General features: G+C 40.8%; 2 protein-coding genes across 2 annotated transcripts in view; one reads left to right on the forward strand and one right to left on the reverse strand.

The window, feature by feature from the left end:
* Nucleotides 1-16078, reverse strand: part of scfd2 (sec1 family domain containing 2) — a 236551-nt gene extending 220473 nt beyond the window's left edge. Inside the window, exons 1-2 of the mRNA XM_036581471.1 lie at nt 15103-16078; nt 14169-14337 (exon numbers count right to left, since the gene is read on the reverse strand). Of these exons, the coding sequence (XP_036437364.1) occupies nt 14169-14337; nt 15103-15928 (995 nt within the window). The 5' untranslated portion in view covers nt 15929-16078. The remainder of the gene's footprint in view (nt 1-14168; nt 14338-15102) is intronic.
* A 1067-nt stretch (nt 16079-17145) lies between these two features.
* Nucleotides 17146-18298, forward strand: part of fip1l1a (FIP1 like 1a (S. cerevisiae)) — a 51590-nt gene continuing 50437 nt past the window's right edge. Inside the window, exon 1 of the mRNA XM_036581483.1 lies at nt 17146-17377. Within this exon, the coding sequence (XP_036437376.1) occupies nt 17311-17377 (67 nt within the window). The 5' untranslated portion in view covers nt 17146-17310. The remainder of the gene's footprint in view (nt 17378-18298) is intronic.

Raw genomic sequence — 18298 nt, forward strand, 5'->3', positions numbered from 1 at the left:
AAAGAACAGTGTCAGAAACTTTACACAAACAGAAAACTCTGAAAAGGCAGCTCACTCTCTCCTGCCAATCAACTACAAAGGCCAAAGGCCCTCTGCCTCCCTGCGGTAACAGACGGGTGGTTGTGTAAACATCTTTTTTTCCGAAATATCATGAGAATGTCAAAGTCAAAGAGTCATCAGCTTTCTAAAACACACAGCTTTCACTATGCGCAGAGGTAAAGAACAGGATTACATAAACACACATTGTTCGCATTGTCAATGTGTGGATTCAGTTCATCTTTTCACTGTGACCAGGTGCATTTGAACCGAGAGAGGCTTTGTAAACAGTTCAATGAAATCAGCACAAAGTTGTCTTTCTCTGATGTAATAAGACATCTTTTAGAAACATATTCATTCTAGATACATCTCAAATACACATTCAGTGTTGGTCTTATAAGCATGACCACCCTCAATATAACATTCGGGCTAGAAAGTTAAAAACTGTCCCTTTACATTGACTTTAGGTAGGCCTAATGTAATAAGACCTTACAGTTGTGTTTATACTGATAACGACTGTCACAAACACACTGGGCATGGAAATTTTCACCATTGACCACAAGTGGCTCCATTACCAGCAATCAGACAGGCCATAATTATAAACCAGAGGTTATGAGCATAGATGACTCAACGGTGCTCTCATAACACCCAACAATCCTTATTACTTTCCTTTTCGCCATGTAAAATATTTAGTTCCTAGTAATAAATTCAAGTACATCAAACAACCTTCATAGTTATCTTTCGCAAATCTTTTACGACTGCAGAGGGTGCCTAATGGAAATTCAGAGCGCAGAATTTTAAGCCCAGAGTGCAAAGAACCTTACTTAGTACTGTAAATGTTAACCAGACAGAAAACTGATTTCCAGAAAAACGTCGCTGTTGTCGGAAGAAAACCTTGTATCTCCAAAATGGTAACTTTACAGGAGAAGAAAAAACCTACTTTACTTTTAATGTAAGTCAACAGAACCAGACTTTTTTCCAAGTAATTTTGGGCCGTTTCTTTGGGTCCACTCATCATGAGATTTACTTTTAACTTGTACTTGTACTTGTATTTACGTTGTAAATGTCAACGGGCACCTTCAAATTATGTCAAAAACTGAAAAACGAGTTTTTCAAAAAAGGTTTTCTTTCAAATAAGGTTCAAAAAAGGTTTTCTTCTGACAGCAGCGATCTTTTATTATCTTTTAATAAAATTAAAATGCATTCGCTGCATCATGTTTTGGCATGTAATCTGTGACTAAATAAAAGCAAAAAAACAAATTATGGCGTTTCTTGTATTGTAAATAATAGTGCAAAAACCATGATACACATCGCTGCTGTCAGAACAAAACCTCGTATCTCCTCGTATCTCTTTGCAGGAGAAGGAAAAAAAACGTTACTTTTAATGTAAGTCAATGGAACCAAACATTTTTCCAAGTCATTTTGGGCCGTTTCCTTTGTTCCATCCTTCATGAAATTTACATACAATGTAAAGGGCAACAGGCATTTTCAAATTATGTCAAAAACAATAAACTGTATTGTTACATCCCTCCAAACTACGTCAAAACACAAAAGAAGACACATTTTGGATACAAACTATTCTATTCTACTTTCTATATATTAGACAGACAAATGGGAAGACAGACAGACAGACATGCACTTCATATCACAAAGGCTCTCATCTGTTCCTCATTTGAGTTCATGTGAGACTCCCTGAGCAGCAGATAATTCCCAAGGAGAGACCCCTTAACACCCCCCCCTACAAAATGAGCAAACCCACTCAAGAACACATGTATGCTAATACCGCACACTCTCAGCGTCTACAGGGGGTTTAATATTACATATCTGGATGTAGTAGATCTCTTAATCTTGTTATCAGCCACCCACCACTGAAATCAAGCTGCCAGTCCGCACTGTGATGTTCGTCACTCAACGTTTTTCAGGGGCTTTGTATGTGTGTGTAGAAGAATACACATCACAAACGGCTCTCTTTGTTGCTTACTTTCTTGGTTGCTTTCTTTTTGTTCAGTTCAGTTAGGCTTCAGTTCCTCCACTCCTTCTCTAGCAAAATAAACCTCTCAGTTCTCCAAACAATCACAGCGGTGTAGCACAAGAATAATGCTGAGAGAGAATAATGGTGTACTCAAGTGAAAGAATGGGACAGGAAAGGGCAAAAAAGGGTTGCTATGAATGCTTTATGCTGATTTAAAGACCTACTGTAAAGATAAAGAGCCCACACTCAACAATTTCCTTCAATTTTTTTTTTGGTTCCTCGGAAGTCCAATGTGGTTTTATGTACCAAAAACACTCATAATTCATGTCTATGTGACTCTATTCCATGCTCTCTTTATCTTGTAGTACCAAACAAGCTGTTTTGTTACTATGCTTTTAAGACTTCTGTGTAAATGTTAAGGGATGGGTCCTCTGGCAGGCTGCAAATGACACAATTGATCTCCAGTAACAGCAGTAACAACACTCTTTATCACTTCAACGTGAATAGGAAGGCTAAACTGCTGTAGGCTAAATGGGCGGCCATGGATCTTGTTACAATGAGTGTGTTTACATGCGCTTAATATTCCGAAAACTGCAGAAAAACAGATTTTGTCAGTAATCCGATTAACGCGTTTTATGCACTTGAGTAATCAGATAATGTAGAACTCCGGGTCTACATGAGTCAGATTTCTGCATTGCAACCAGCCAATAAACTCAAAGAAGAAGCTGTGACGTAAATGTAATGTAAAACTCAAACTTAATGATGCGGCTTAAAAAAAAACAAAAAAAAACATTGCGTCACTTTTCCTAAAAAATATGAACATACATCACCTAGAAGATGAATAATATTTAAATCTTTCATTTTGTCAAGAATGTAGTTGGTTTCAGCGTCGCTCCCAAAGTGTTTTGCTGCGTCGCTGCTCGGTATTTCAGGTACTGCAGTCTGTTTTTGCACATGCACAAACTGAGAAATCCGAAAGAAATCAGAGTAAGAGTTTACATGCACTGAGAAATCTGATTACTGAGCTAAAATTCAGCGGATGTCCATTTGAATAATCAGATAACTGCAGAAATCTGATGATGATCGAATTTTTCAGTGTGTGTAAACGCACTCAGTAACTTACACTGAAAGTTAAAAAGGTTTTTCCTTCTCCGGTAAAATTACCTGTTTGGAGATACAAGGTTTTTGTTCCAACAGCAACAACATTTTCAGTTTTCCATAATAAGGGTCACTTAAATTTAGGAAAACAGAAAGTGTGGCATATAAATGTAGACATGGCAGCTCTGGTAGCGTTCAAAATATACCAACAGGTTTCTAAAAATACAAAATGGAAACCCCTGAAAGCCATTTCCTACTCCAGCAGTGTGTGTGGGCCTAAGAAGTGGGGCCCCTCCACCTCCCCAACTACACACCTGACCATCACCCACAGGAAACGAGGGGCCAGAACTTAAAACGACAAATCACTATTCCACGCAAAACCCTAAACCTGTAGCTTCTTTGTCTTTTTTAGCTTTTCTTCATTCTCTCTGTTGTGCTATTTGTTCTCTTGACTTTCGCCCTCTATCTGTTTCTTCGCCTCTTCTTCATCCATTTCTCGTCACTCCTTCTCTCCAAACACAGTGTTCAGCACAGAGCTGAAAGGCATGACTGTATCTCTTACTGTGCCCTTCAGTCCTAATCCTTTGAGAACGAGAACACTCCAAGCTTTGACACATTTGAAAGTAGGTCAAGCGTGCCGAAATCGGAGATCAAAATCAATTCCCCAACGAATGAATGGCAATTCTGCGATCTAACGGGACCATCACTGTTCCTGCAACTAAAAACGTTGACGACGTCCAGGTCTAAAATGTACTGACCGCAGATTTAAAGCTGATGGAATGGTGAATGTGTTTCCAGATGGGTGGGATACCTTTTTTTCCTTCACGCTGTTAGAAACTACATTCTTTCTATCGTGCTCACACACACTCCCTCACCCCTGTGTCCTTGCAGTGCTCCAAGGTCTCTAAAGTCCCGCATGGAAGTTGAGGACTGACGGTGTGGTGTACAGCGCTGGCAAGGTGATGGAAGGTGGAGCTGAACAACCATAGCCAAGAACAACACATTACTCTAGTCTTGCTGGATCTTACCTGAGTGCACATGTGTGTGTGTGTGTGTGTAATATATATATATATATATATGTATATACACACAGTTAGACCCACATTCACTACCCCGAAATGTATTGCTATCTTTGTAGGGTATTAACATTGATGTTAATACCCTAGAAGCCAAAAGGAAAAAGAAAAATCTCTTATTTTTTTCAAATATAAGCTGCAGTTTTTGTAACTTTATCTTTTCATCTGATCATCCTTTAAAGATCAACCAAATCTCCTCACAATGTCAAAGTATTACTCATGTTTTCCAAAATGTTGCCACAGATCAGACACTGGCTATCAGGCTGATATCAGCAAGAAATGCTAGATCAGATATCTGAGGGAAAAAAAGAACCAATCAGATTCAATCCTGTAACAAATCTACCGTGAAATTGCACACCCTCACACTGTGTGATCTGAGTTTGTGAGCTGTGTATATTTCCTCTGGGGTAGCAAAGTGTTTGAGTAGTTTGAGCATCATAGCCTACTTGTAGACACTCATCTTAAGTGAAGTGCTCCAATTAAAAACAGGTCATTTTAAAGCATAGTAGTAGGCCTGTGGCAAGAATTAATTATATATATATATATATATATATATATATATATATATATATACACACACACACCATTTTGAACCATTTTTTGTTCTTTGTATTCAACTTTTAAAGTACAAGCACAAAGTGGTCGCTTCCTAGCTTTCAAGACTTAGTAGCTCCCAACTGGTAACAGACAAAGCTTGTCTTCAAATAAACATCACTGCTACCCTTTAGAAGTGTTAGCACCAGTCAGAAGTTAGAACTGTTCTTTTGGTAAGACCCACAATGTGTCTCAATAAATGCATTTTGGGTTCTTTTTTATTTATATACTTTTGCTTTAACTCAATGGATGAAAACGTACCCAATTCACATTCTGACAGTGATACAAAGTAGTTTACACAGAAAAAGTAATGGATCAGTGTTGGCCTTACTTAAGGTTTCTATATGGGTATTGGAATAGACAAAGTAGTACAGATCCATCTCTAGTTGTTAGTTATCCTAGAGGCACATGTGGTCCCCACAAAGAGCTAAATACATGTTAAAGGCATGTCTTGACTTTGTATAAAGCATATACACATACACTTGTTTTCATATAAAGTCAACATGTGGGATCTTACATGTTTCCCATATGTATTATATTTATCATCACTGTCTGACGAAAATCTTGTAACTTCAAAATGTTAATTTTACAGGAGAAGGAAAAAAAAGTGTTAACTTTGAATGGAAGTCAATGTAAAAAGATGATACTCCAAGTTATTTTGGGTTATTCGAGTTGGAAATTCAGCACATTGTAAAGGGCACCTGGTATTTGTAAATTATGTAGACAAAAATGGAGATATAAGGTTTTGTTCCCACAGTGACGATGTGTAAGCGCCTGTAGCCAAAAACACCTAACCCTAATGTTAACTTCACTACCCAACAACAAATCAGTTTGCTCAATTTTTAACAATAAAACACAGGGCTTTTGTAAAAATCACTTTCAGCCAAGAGCATTTCGTTTTCTGATACTGTAGATCAGCCACAGTTTTTTTTCGTTTTACTACAAAGTCAGGATAGTTTTGTCCCAAAAGCGTACAAAAACAAGTACATGCACACAGACCTTCACACACCCTTAAAACATGTCTACATGATGGATGGCACCTGCCCAAAACAGCCTGAAAATCACTTTTGCAGACAACCAAGCTGTGGGCAAACTGTCTAACTAGTCCCAAACCCACTCAAGGCCGTACACACAAATTACTATATCTATCCCATCTCTTTCCCCACCCATTTCTCTATTCATCTGAATGAATGAAAGAACACAAACACCGGCCACCTATGGGACCATAAACTCCTCAAACTCGTGAGAAAGGATTAAACCAAACCAACTATAACATCAGCCCACAGCAGCTACCATTACAAAGAAACACACACTGGCACTTCTCACACAACCACACATGAAAACACAGAGAAACCTGGACGTTCCTACAGTGAGATCTGAATAAGCACAGTGTAGCAGTTAGAGTGGTATAAAACGCCAGACGCTTCACCAGGTCAGGAAACATAATTCTCCATTCAGCAGTCTGCCCGGGCTGAAACGTGTGAGGTCTCTGAGTGCCGGTCCAAACCCAGTGACCACCCGTACCAGCCTATGAAAAACACGTCACAATTACAAAGGGAAATAGCGTACGATAATGAGGGCAGACACCCTCTATTAGAAGCCAAAAATAAAACAATTTCATAAATCTAGTGGAGGTTTTAGCTATGGTAGTCTATGATAACACAAAAAACAGTTACATTTATATGACCAGAGAGCCACTGAGGAGCATAGCCAATCATAGCAGGCTGGAACATGGGTGGGGAAACCTAATAACAGTATCATATAGGACTGCAAAACATATGGTTTGTTAGGCATTATTGTCATTTAGGCATATGCAAATGAGCGCTCTAGCCAATTCTAATGTTTTCACTCTGTGCTATTAATGATTTGCTAATGTGTGGATGAATCAATATATCATGTAAATTAACAAAAGTAAATTATTTTGTTAATTAGTTTTAAACTATGACACTTTATTGATTCACCGTTGTGCACGGCATTCTGCACCTGAAATCTGTAACAATATAACTGCAATATTAGTATTTTGGAGGGATGCACTAATGTGTGAATTCTGAGCCGATGTCAATACCCAATATTTTTTATGTAAAAAAGTAGAAATTGGGATTAGATCCACCTGGATTATAGATTAGTGTTACAGAGAAATCTAACATTTATTGATAAAAGGTTACAAATGCAGTAAAAGGGATAAAATCCACATATGTAAGCAAAGTAGCTCATCATCTTCTAACCCTTCTTGTTTTCTGGAGTGCAATAAATACATCACCAAACGCTGATTTGAACCATCATTCAAATCTAAACATCTGTCTGATGCCGATATTTTTTCAAGCAGATATCTGCAGATACTGATACGATTCCCAGATCATCACGCAGCCCTAGTATGACGTAATAATAACACTAAGACAAGGACAAATGACAAGATATAACGAGATCAAGAATTCAACATGGACAATGTCGCTTACAAGACAGACTATAAGTAGTTAGGCCTACTGGCTGCTCCATAAAAGACATCTGAAGACCTTGAACGATATAAATAACGCTCCTTAACTAAGCCCTGTCAGAATGCATCAGAACTGAGAAACATGCCCTAGATGCGTACGCACACACACAGTCTTATGACCGATCCTCCCTGCTGAGCTCAGGCTAAAGCAAAAGTGAACGGAACCGACTGGGTGGAACCGGACTGGTTCTCCTCCACTGAGCTCCACACATCCCACCAAGAAGGAGAGGAGGGAGAGGGAGAGAGAGATTTTTCCCCACTGAAACCACATGAGAGGCAACAGGAACGGAACAGATGACAGAAGCCGTCCAACCATGAAGAACACAACAAGCACTGGGGATGGACACACACCAGACACACACTTACCACATTCTCGCACCCTCTCTCTCTCATACACACACACACACACACACACACACACACACACACACATAAAGATCTTGCATTTGTGTACTTAAAGCAATAGTTCAGCAAAAAAATCAAATCCACACAATTTCCTCTTACCTCACATGTAGTCAATCAGCAAGACAAGTTTGCTTCTTTAGTTTTGCACTGGAGCTATGAGGCTAATGTAGCCAACAACTAATGAAAACTTATACCTCACTAATTAGCATCAGTCAACCAAGGACAGATTACTGACCTGGCCAGAGCCCAGGAGCCACTGACTGCCAAAAAGCTTGGGGGCCCTGAGACTCCAAGGAGATCCCTTGCAAATGCTAAAATTAGATTAATGAACAGTCCTTGAACACGTAATTAGTAAATAAAGGAAATACATTTATTTATTCATCCTCAGGCCCCTCAGCCCAGTACCCTGCCACGTCCTGCAAATATAAAGCAAACAGTAAGCCCCTCAGCCCTCTGCAGATTACTGCACACACATGCAAGCATGTATGTACACATTTATGCAAGTGTATAACTTACTGTGTAAATTGATTTTTGTATTTAAAAAAATCAGCACTGTGCAAAATGTGCATCAGCAAACCCAGTCTGTATATTAAAGACATTTTTAAGCATAGTGTTGTTTTGTTTTGCATCATTGTCACAATGTGGGCATGGATGGGGCCTCCAAAGACACTTGGGGACCTCATGAGATCTCTGAAGACTGAAGTCAACTGCATGTCTAAATCATTACACACTTGCCTCAAATTACACCATGCTTTTTTTAAGGTCCACCTGAAATCAAAATTGTTCTTTTTTACCCTGTTAGCTCACGTTAGTGGCTACATTAAGCACATTTCACCATCTTTAAAAAGACAGAATACTTAATTGCCAGTTATATTTCATCTAAATGTAATGACATTCGCCCCCATCTATCCTCAACATAACAATGCTTAGCAAGCTTTCTTTACAGAAAAATAATGACTTACAGATTACAATTCACACCGACTTTTAATAATCTCACATAGACTTGCTTATGTGGTTTCTTACTGTACTGCAATATATAAAAACCGACAAAATTATGGACCACAGTTCAGGCTCCAAGATAGCTGCTGCTACCATTTATGGCTATGTAATGTACTTAATTTTTACGATAACATTCACCATTATCTTGAGTTTTTTTCTTAAATTTAGAAAAGTCCTAAGAAAAAGTCTACATCACATTCATGACGTGTTCTTAAACCGCAGAATTGTTTGCACCTTTTGCTCAAGTGTGTGTAGATTCTGTTCTTACAAATAGAACAAAGAGCAAATTCCAAATAAGAAAACATTGACGAATGTCGGGATCTCTGTGAAAACTGCGTAAGTTGATTTTAAGAAGAAGTTTCTTGAATGAGGACCAATGATATTCACTGTCAGAAAGCATATAATCAAGCCTGTATGATGCTAACTGGTTGGGAATATGCTTCCAAGACTTGTTAGCTCATAACTGAACCAGCCTCGTAGGTCCTTCAGATACCAAACACATCTTGGCTGTTTGTCTATGTTTAATGTAAGGTGACAACCTTTTTTTCACAAACTATTGCTTTAATGGCAAACTTTCAACACAGAAATTCACTCTCTCCCTCACACAGACATGGATGCAAGAACAGCACCCCACAATACACTCATCTTCATTCATAGCTGCCTCAAACTGCATGTGTAAGCTATCTAGCACTTTAGTCCTAATCCATTTTGTCCAGTTCACAGATTGGTTCAGAGGCTTTGGCGCTGCTGCATTGTCTTACTGCAGCCCATTCATTCAGCCTCTGTGCCATTTGGCCCACAGTCAGCTCCTATTCATTGCCATGGAGGTCTGGCACTGGATTTGCGCTCACTACTGTAATGCACTAATAACTGCTAAGGGATGTGGTGCTAGTGTGTGTGGTCTTCTCTGTTTTGTGTGTTGGTGAGTTTGTGGATTGTCCAGTCTCAGTTAACCATGAGAAAAAACTCTGAAACTAGAACAGCAACAGCAGTATATCTGCAGCAAACTGCAGCAAAGTTAAAAGCGTCCTTCCTTTCAAGTCAAATCAGCTATTGAGAACAAATTTGCAGCATCAAAAAAGCAGAAAACATGTATTTAACAAGAAATTAAGAAGAAACAATTGAATTCAATATATTTTTTCAGTACATAGAGTGTCCACTCTTTGCCTTTATTACAGCCTACATTCTTTTCAAGACTTTGTTTTTCCAAGAATCTGCAGGGATGTTTTTCCACACCTCCTAAGTTCAGTCTTTTGAAGTTGGTTGTATTTTATGCTTCTCACCATGCACGTAATCCCAATCACATTCAGTGATATTGAGGTCTGGACTCGCTAGTTGAGGTCTGGCTAGTTCATTGTTCTGATACGTTTTTGTTTCATTTGCCAATTTTTTTTTATCTGTTTCCTTCTCTATATAACGATTTTGACAGCTATAGCGTCAGATTCATTGTGTTATCTTCTCACAGTGAGGGGATGGACAGAAACACCTGTGGATTTTGATCCTAATTTTCTCCTCTCTCTCGAAGATGAGAGTTTTATGTACTGTTTACCTGATTGTAAAAGTTTTGGTGATCTACCAGCTCTTGCACAGTTGTTAGGACCCCCATTTTCTCTACATCTTTTAATAATTATTTGAACTCCAGTTTCAGAAACTCCTGTTTTTTCACTTATTTTTAATTATCTTTCCCCTTTATATAATATAAAAGGGGATTATATTATGTCTGATCTCCTCAGAAATATCCCCCGCAACATAAATAGCTTGTACTTTCACTGTCAGTTCGAACTGGAAATAAAAAGAAAATGTAGGGTGGTCTCTGACTTTCGCACAGTACTGTATGCTTTAGGCTTGATAATGAGCAAGTAATCCAAAGGGTCTCAAGCAAAATAGTAGGCCTAGGAGTTAAAACAATACAGATAATTACTGAAATCAAACATTTTTCGATATCAATAATGTGCTCAAAATATTTTTGCTAAAAAGATTATGTGGTTCCTCAATCCAGCATTAGCAGCAAAAACCTTGGACTTTGAATAACTGCTATGTAATTGCTGGTGTTGCTGGGGCAGCTTACTCTCTAGACAGCCAAGAAGAAGTCTACCAATTCACTTGTGACAGCACAAACTAGGGCGGAGTTAGCTTGAGCACAGAAACTATGGAGAGTAAAACAGTTATGGAACAAAAGGATATTGTGGCTCCTCTGCAGTGCAGTATTCTGTTGTTTTTACGTATTTTATGCTCTTTTAATAATTAATTATTTTGTTTACCATCCCAGAATGAGCATTTGGTTTCCTTCCGTATCAGCAATGCATGTACTACTTATCCATAATTATCAAGATCAAATGATCTGGAAAAATACACGGTGCTAAGATTTCTGGCCATACTGCCCAGCCTAACAGCTGAGTGTTCTCCCAGGCAAAACTTGCGTATATGAATAGGGCAAGATATTGGTCTGACGATTTTCCCTGACTGTATCTGAACACACGCATACCTGAGATGTTCTTGACCCACTAACTTCATCTCGCTGCACCTGACAGCCCCCGCAGCCCCTTCATTAGGATTTATGCTCTGAATGGGAGAGATATGACCTATTTTATATAAAAGAAATGAAAAGATGGAAGAAACTCCACCACCAGCAGAACCCAAAGTCTGACTAATGAAGCAAAGCACTGCAAAGTGTTTTCCACAGTGATGCCATTTAGGTTCAAGCTGTAATGGAATAGCCTTTTAAGTCAGCCCTTGTAAAGTAACTGCACTCCAACAAATACTAAAACATGATACCTGAGCTGAGCTGGGAGCAGGTTGAAACGTCCACCACAAACCGTCTGATCTCAAGCCTGGGTTTTAACTGTGCGGTGAAAAGACACCAGGAATTAACCACAAAACAGAAAGAGCTGAACACGTTTAAAACGTGTTTTTACAATGGCGTTATCAACAAATCTTACCAGTAATGTGACCAAGCGTAGGTTTAAACACGGGGCAGTGAGGTCAAGCAAGAAAATCCCTGACTATATGCAGTGACGGCTCTCATAGAAAGAAAAACATAACTTTTCATCAGGACAACACACTGTAAGCACATGAATTCACCATAGACGTCTTACATAATAAGCCAGAATAGCAGAATTATATGGCTCAGCAGAAACCTGGGGTCATTCCTTACCACATCCCACCTTACAGAAAATGACATCAGCAATAGGCCCTCTCAAACAAGGGCAATTATTCTAATACAAACAGACAAATTTGTGATGACCAAAGCAATAGTGTACCACTACTCAAAATACTATGTTCCTCTGCGGGTCCGTATATGGGAATGTGTATCTGCCAAAGCATGCATGGGAAACTCCCACTCATTCAAAAACCATATTCCTTCCACTTTAAAAACTACCAAATTGCTTCTTTTTTTCATAAGTGATATTTAGGTGCAGTACTGCTTATAAAACTGTTCACAGAAACCACATGGAGCAGGACCAAAAGTCTATATGGAGAGCAAAACCATATAGAAACAGACGTTTATTTAAGACTCCATCGCCTGTTTTAAATAGGCCTAATTTCTATCCATCAATGGAAAAGAATCCTGACTGTCAGGAGGAAAACAAATGCCTCCAAAATAGGCATATTAATACAATCAGACTATATTACAAGGTCAATGTGGACTCTCTACTAAAAATCCACTTTGGTCTAGGGCACGGGTCGGCAACACGCAGCCCTTTTGTTGTCTTGTTGCGGCTCCACAGCAGAATTAAATTTGTAGGTAAAAATAAAATAATCCTCCTTTGCAATAAAATAAGGCTCTGCTGATCGTTCAACACAATTTTAACAATAAATTGCTGGAATTTAACTGCTAATTGTACGAGCTTTAACCCTGGGGGTTGGCGCGCAGACTGCTGGTCACCATAGCAACACCAATACCAATCTCACCTAGCTAGCAGGTAATGAAAAGGCAAAGAGAAAGATCTAAGACAAACATCGACATTTTTGAGACTAATGGACTCATTTGCATTCATAAGCACTCAGCTGGTCTCCTGATACATTTAATCTGCAACGAGAAACTGTCAAACGCTAAAAAGGCTGTAGTCAGCTTCTCATTCGCCAGCTTCTCATTCAAATTTTTCTGTTCCACCTGAAATGGTGCAGCAGTTACATTCTGGCATCTCAGGCACCATTTAAGGTGGAACGGGATAATTCAAACTGGAGAGTCAGACATTTCACAAGAAACTATTCTATTTTTGCAGAACAGTCTCCTGCCAGAGATGTGAAAAAAGTAGCTATAGCTGAGCTAAAGCTTAAAGCAGAGTAAAGTAAGTCTGCGTTTTTGTTTATGTTCTATTTTTTAGTCTACACTAGGACATTAGCACATACTGAGAAATATTTACAGCAAAGATGGAAAAACTTTACTTCAATAAATGGACATAAAACGTTGTGGCTCCCAAGGCGCACTGATTTTTGCTGAAAGGACAAAATGGCTCTTCTTAATATGTGGGTTGCCGACCCCTGGTCTAAGGCTAGTTTAAAGCCAGTCTAGAATGCAATAGTAATGAGAAAAGAGAGAGAGAACATGCTACATCCTTTGTCTGTTACTTGCACAGATGGGAAAGGGAAAATAAAACTACAGAGAAATGTTTTTGGTCAGCCATTGCCTGCATTCATTCTGTGGACTATTTGGCCAAAAACACGCCTGAAAGTGAGTGCAAAGCAAGCTTACCCAGTCATGCCTGGCTAGGCACTCAGTGCAAATAGGGCCCACCAAGTGGGTCTGAAACTAGACTGACCTCGTCACTGACTTCTCCCCTAGTGGACAAACCCTAAGTAGAGGATCTTTAGAACACTAAAATGAATGATGTCAACAGGTCTTAATGTAAAGAATTAGAAATAATGACCTACCTATTTCTCATATTATGCTATGTTGCTACACCTTGTATATGATTTTCCACATTTAACCACTCAGGTCTGTCCTCTGCTGCTTTACTCATATCCTTATGCACAACTGATATACCCAGGTCTCCAGGTCTGTATTGTATACTCTTCTGTACTATTTACATTCTTAAAGGTTTTATCATCAGTCTCATGCTGCTGTCCAGTATGTTGTTTGCACTGTATTGAATACTTTGCATTGTGTTGTGTATTTATTGTGTTGTTATTTAGTGTATTGTACAAAACTTTCTTGCTTAATTGCAGTATTGTTTAAATGTGGTCTCCTGTGCCTAATTGGGTCACACCAGTACAGCACCCACTAACATGTCACCACCATGTCAGCGTCACTTCTGTATTGAAGGTGGCACTATACAAATAAACTGATCAGAGGTGGCCCTATGGTGGACCCTTTCCAATAATAGACAGAGTAGAGGGTGGTTGATAAACGGTAACAGATGTCGGTAACTGTACACCTACAAAGTGTAACTATATGGTTGATGTATTTCACTAAAGGCCCACAAGTGACCAAATAAACTGGCAACTCAGCCACTTCTTCAGTTAGTGTCCTGTAACAGGTGAATGTTCTTACTGGTTCTGAGCCAGGCATCCAGGGGCCAGGACACCCTGCACCTCAGATGTGTGTCGCAAGTGTGTGAGCTCCCACATATCCACCTGAACATCAGTCACATGACCTGGCAAGGGAGGCAACACAGACAGTATCTTCTCCACCAAGTTGTCGCCATGGTGACCCACAGCCCCTAACAGAGAAAGAGAGGCACCATAAGAGTCGGAATTTTTGAGAAATATGGATAGATTAGAAAAGAGATGAGAAGGCCATTGAGAGCCTGCTCCTTTATAGATCCCTTGTTACTGTATATATCTTTACTGGTCACTTAATGAGAAACACCTACTTATAGGCCCAGCCTGCTGATGTACAGTTAGAGACTGCAGCCCATCTGCTACCATGTGTTTCCATAGCCTTTCATCAGTGGTCAACTTCTGACCACAAAGTTGATCTTGGCTGGGGGGCCAACAATGTTGCTGTGCTTTGTTGAGAACGATCCACCACTCAATTAATATCTGCTCACCAGCAGTCCAGTGGTCAGACCAATGATGGCTGACAAACTGTGCATGGCAAACAGATGTTGATGGCCTAGATTGTGCAACTGCACACCCAAATGATGGACCTACAAGACAGATGTGGCTCATTAAGTGACCATATCATTAAGTAGGACTTCTCAGTCTGACAAAACAAGCCCGTCAAATAGGAGAAGAGCAAAGGAACATTGTTACTGGACAAGGCTCAACCTTTGGCATGAGTTATCCAGTTGGGAATCCTGCTTTGCTAAATACCCCACAGTGAGTGAAACCTAGACAAATGTTTCTATTAAAGTGGACACTCAGTGGAACTACAACGGTAGTGGACAGTGATGATGCAACACTTATGGGATGTTCGTGTGAAAGTGCTTTACTGACAACTTGGGGGGTGTTGGTGTGCTCGCTACTGTTGACAGAACCCACACCTGTCAGATCCAGAGTTCTGTCGATGAAGACCACCGACGCTTTATTTTGCGCAGTCTTCCTTCTGTTTTTGGCCTGCGGGTGATTGGCCAGCTCAGCCGCGAGCAGGCGGCTCATTGGCCCCACGGCGAAGCTCTCTTCTCGCACGTTGCTGAACTCAAGCAGAGCATCGAGCGCCGAGGCGAACGCCTTCATTTTAACCTGAAGCTGGACGGGCAGCGCGGCCGCGTCCACGTCCGCCACGCTCAAAAACCGCCTTTTCTCGGGCCTCTTCTCGTTCACAGACTGGAGGTCGCTCTCCAGCAGCGGGAAGAGGTCAGCGAAGGCCGGCGCGAGCAGGAGCTGAGGCGAAAGGCGGGCGAAAGCGACCGGGGCGTGAGCCACCTCGGCCGTGTAGTTCATGTCGCCCATCCACTCGCAGAGCCTCTCCTCGAAGCGCTCGAACACGGGGCTCCCCTCGGACTCAGCGCTGCTGCTGCTGCTGGAGCCGGGGCCGAGGTGAAGCGAGTGAGGCACGGCCGTGAACACCACGCAGTACTGGAAGCGGCTGAGGGAGATTATGTCTTTAATAACGTCCGCCGTTCTTCCCTTCAGCAGCGTGCTGACCACGAACACCGCTTTGGGCTCGTCATCCGCGCCGGCCTCGAAGCTGGAGAAGCGCTTGACGTTGCGGGCTCCCGCCTCGAAGAGCCGCGCGGCGCCGCCTGCGCTCCAGTGCAGACTCTCCGAGCACGGCTCGTCCATAAACACCACCGCCTTCTTCACCTTCGACAGCACTTTCTCCCACACATGAGCGGGGAAAGACGCGAAGCTGTCCGTGGGCGGCATGTCTGCAAGGCGGCGGTGCGTCTTTAAAAGGGGAAAACAGTGAAAAGTGCGCTGAAAGTCGAGACGCTCACTGAGATCTCGCACCAAAACAAACACACGCCGGGCTCAGCACGGTGACGTGGCACAACGTGGTCGCGGGAAAACTGCGTCACTGTGTTTGGTCTCGTCTTCTCTCTCTCTCTCTCTCGCTCTCTCATATAATTTTGCACATATAAAAATGTAAACAAAACGTATATGTTATGCACTCACATCGATATGAGGATGTTAAAAAACACAATCAAATGTAAAAAAAATACAAATCAAACGTTTTGTGAAGATAGAAAAAACACGATTCCTTCAAATGATTTAAATGAAGAGTACGTTCTTTGCTTTTCTTCAAATTCTCTATATATCTGTGCGATGCTACACGTGTAGCCAAGTGCTGTGAAATATAAGCCAGCTAATAGGATAAGAAAATTGATTGTCTCATTTTATTTTTAATTTTCAGGCCTGGCAAAAATCTGACCAGCAAAGGTATGCGCGTTACAGCGTCAGTTAACGCAAAAATAAATAAAAATCATTAGCTCGTTTAAAGAATCCCAGCCTGATATGTATTTAGTTTAAATGAGATAATACATGAATACCTATTTCCAGAGGTGTAAAATCCAGGTCCAGAAAGTAAAAATCCTTCCCAGGATTTTGTTCCAACTGCCTGGCTTCTCTAGTTAGATCAAACCACCAGCAGCGCTGTCCAGGCAGTTGGAAGAAAGTCCTGGGAAGGATTTTTACTTTCTGGACCTGAATTTTACACCTATTTTTTTATTTTGAAACAATTCACGGCAGCCAAATAAGACTAGATGACAACGTCTTAACGACAGCAAAAGTAGTTTAATTCTAAAGAACAGAGGTGGGAAATGGTCGTATGAAAATGACTGTGTTTGGAACATAAAGCCACACAACCGTTAAAGTGAACCTCAGGGGAAAAAAGATCAGCCAATCAGAATAGAAGCTGTTTGCATACACTATTCTTATTGAAATAGCAACAAAAATGGATAAGGAGAGGTGGAAAATGGCCATGAACAACTATTATATAGGCTATGGGCCCTTTAATAAGAAAAGCTCTCACACCAATGCTGGTATTTTAGGATCAATCTGAAAATAAAGCCTAACTGCTGTCCAGCTCCAGCGCTCAGCTCAAACTTCCTGTGCAGCTCAGCGTGCGCGTGGCCGCCCTCGTGTCTGCTCGGTGTCCTTGGAAACGCCAGCGCGCGGCTCCAGCTCTGACAGCTGCTCAGTCTGCTCGCAGACTAACTAACTAACTGCTTCAATCCCCCTGTTAAAAATCGCCCTAGAGGGGCGTCTGACCCACAAAACTGTTTAAAAACAGTGGTCAGCCGGTCAGGATGTCCACTGAAGGAACGGAAAATGCAGGCTGTGCTAGTGGGGATGACGAGGAGTGGCTTTATGGAGGTGAGATCAAAACAGTGGCTAACGTTAAATACCCTAAAGCTAGCTGGGCACGATCATCTGCTGTCCCATTTGTCCCTCGGATGGCCTTTTTAACACTTTCATTAGCGCTGTCATAAACTTTTACAGCACAACATCAGATCTCTTAGGTGACCAGCTGGCCAACCGACCAACAGCGTGTGTACACAAACGTGTGGGCTTCGGTAAAAGCTTGTTTGACCGGTGTTTAGCTACCAAACCCCTGGGAGTCTGAGAGGAACGTTACCTTCACAAAGCTGGAAGAAGATAACACTCTCAGTTCAACTGCAGCGGCGAGCATATGGCACAGATAAACTCTCTCAAACAGCACTGCCACTGCTTTCATCTGGTAGTCTGCTGACACAGGCAGTACGAAAACTGCTGCCATTCCCTATTTTTTGGGTGATTGGTGACATGTGAGCTAGATGAAGTTTGCAAAAGTGTGCAGAACTAACCAGGTGGCGGAAATGTCCACTCACAGAAATGACATGATGATCCTGCCACATATTCAGCTCATTAAACATGTCAGACACTTTTAAACAGTACTGAAAGTACCAAATAGGGATACACAATGATACTGAAATAGGGGTGGGCAATAAAGTGATATTGTGTAGTTATCGTGATCAGTTATGTCACAGTCTGCTTTTCTGGGCATATCGTGGATATCGTCAGTGCTTAAAGAACAGAGATCATAATTCATTATTATTATTGTTATAGATTTTTTATATGCTGCACTAAAGGTTCTACCTTGTCAGTTCCAACTTATTAAATCTCAGAAAAACAAAATATTGTGATGAGTATTGTGTATCGTGTAAATGTCTTGAAGTATCATGATATAGTATTTTTGCGATATTGCCCACCCCTATATTGAAATCATATTGGTATTGACAGATAATTGTTCTAAGC

This window comes from Colossoma macropomum, unplaced genomic scaffold (assembly GCF_904425465.1).
Source record: "Colossoma macropomum unplaced genomic scaffold, Colossoma_macropomum, whole genome shotgun sequence".
Taxonomy (NCBI): domain Eukaryota; kingdom Metazoa; phylum Chordata; class Actinopteri; order Characiformes; family Serrasalmidae; genus Colossoma; species Colossoma macropomum.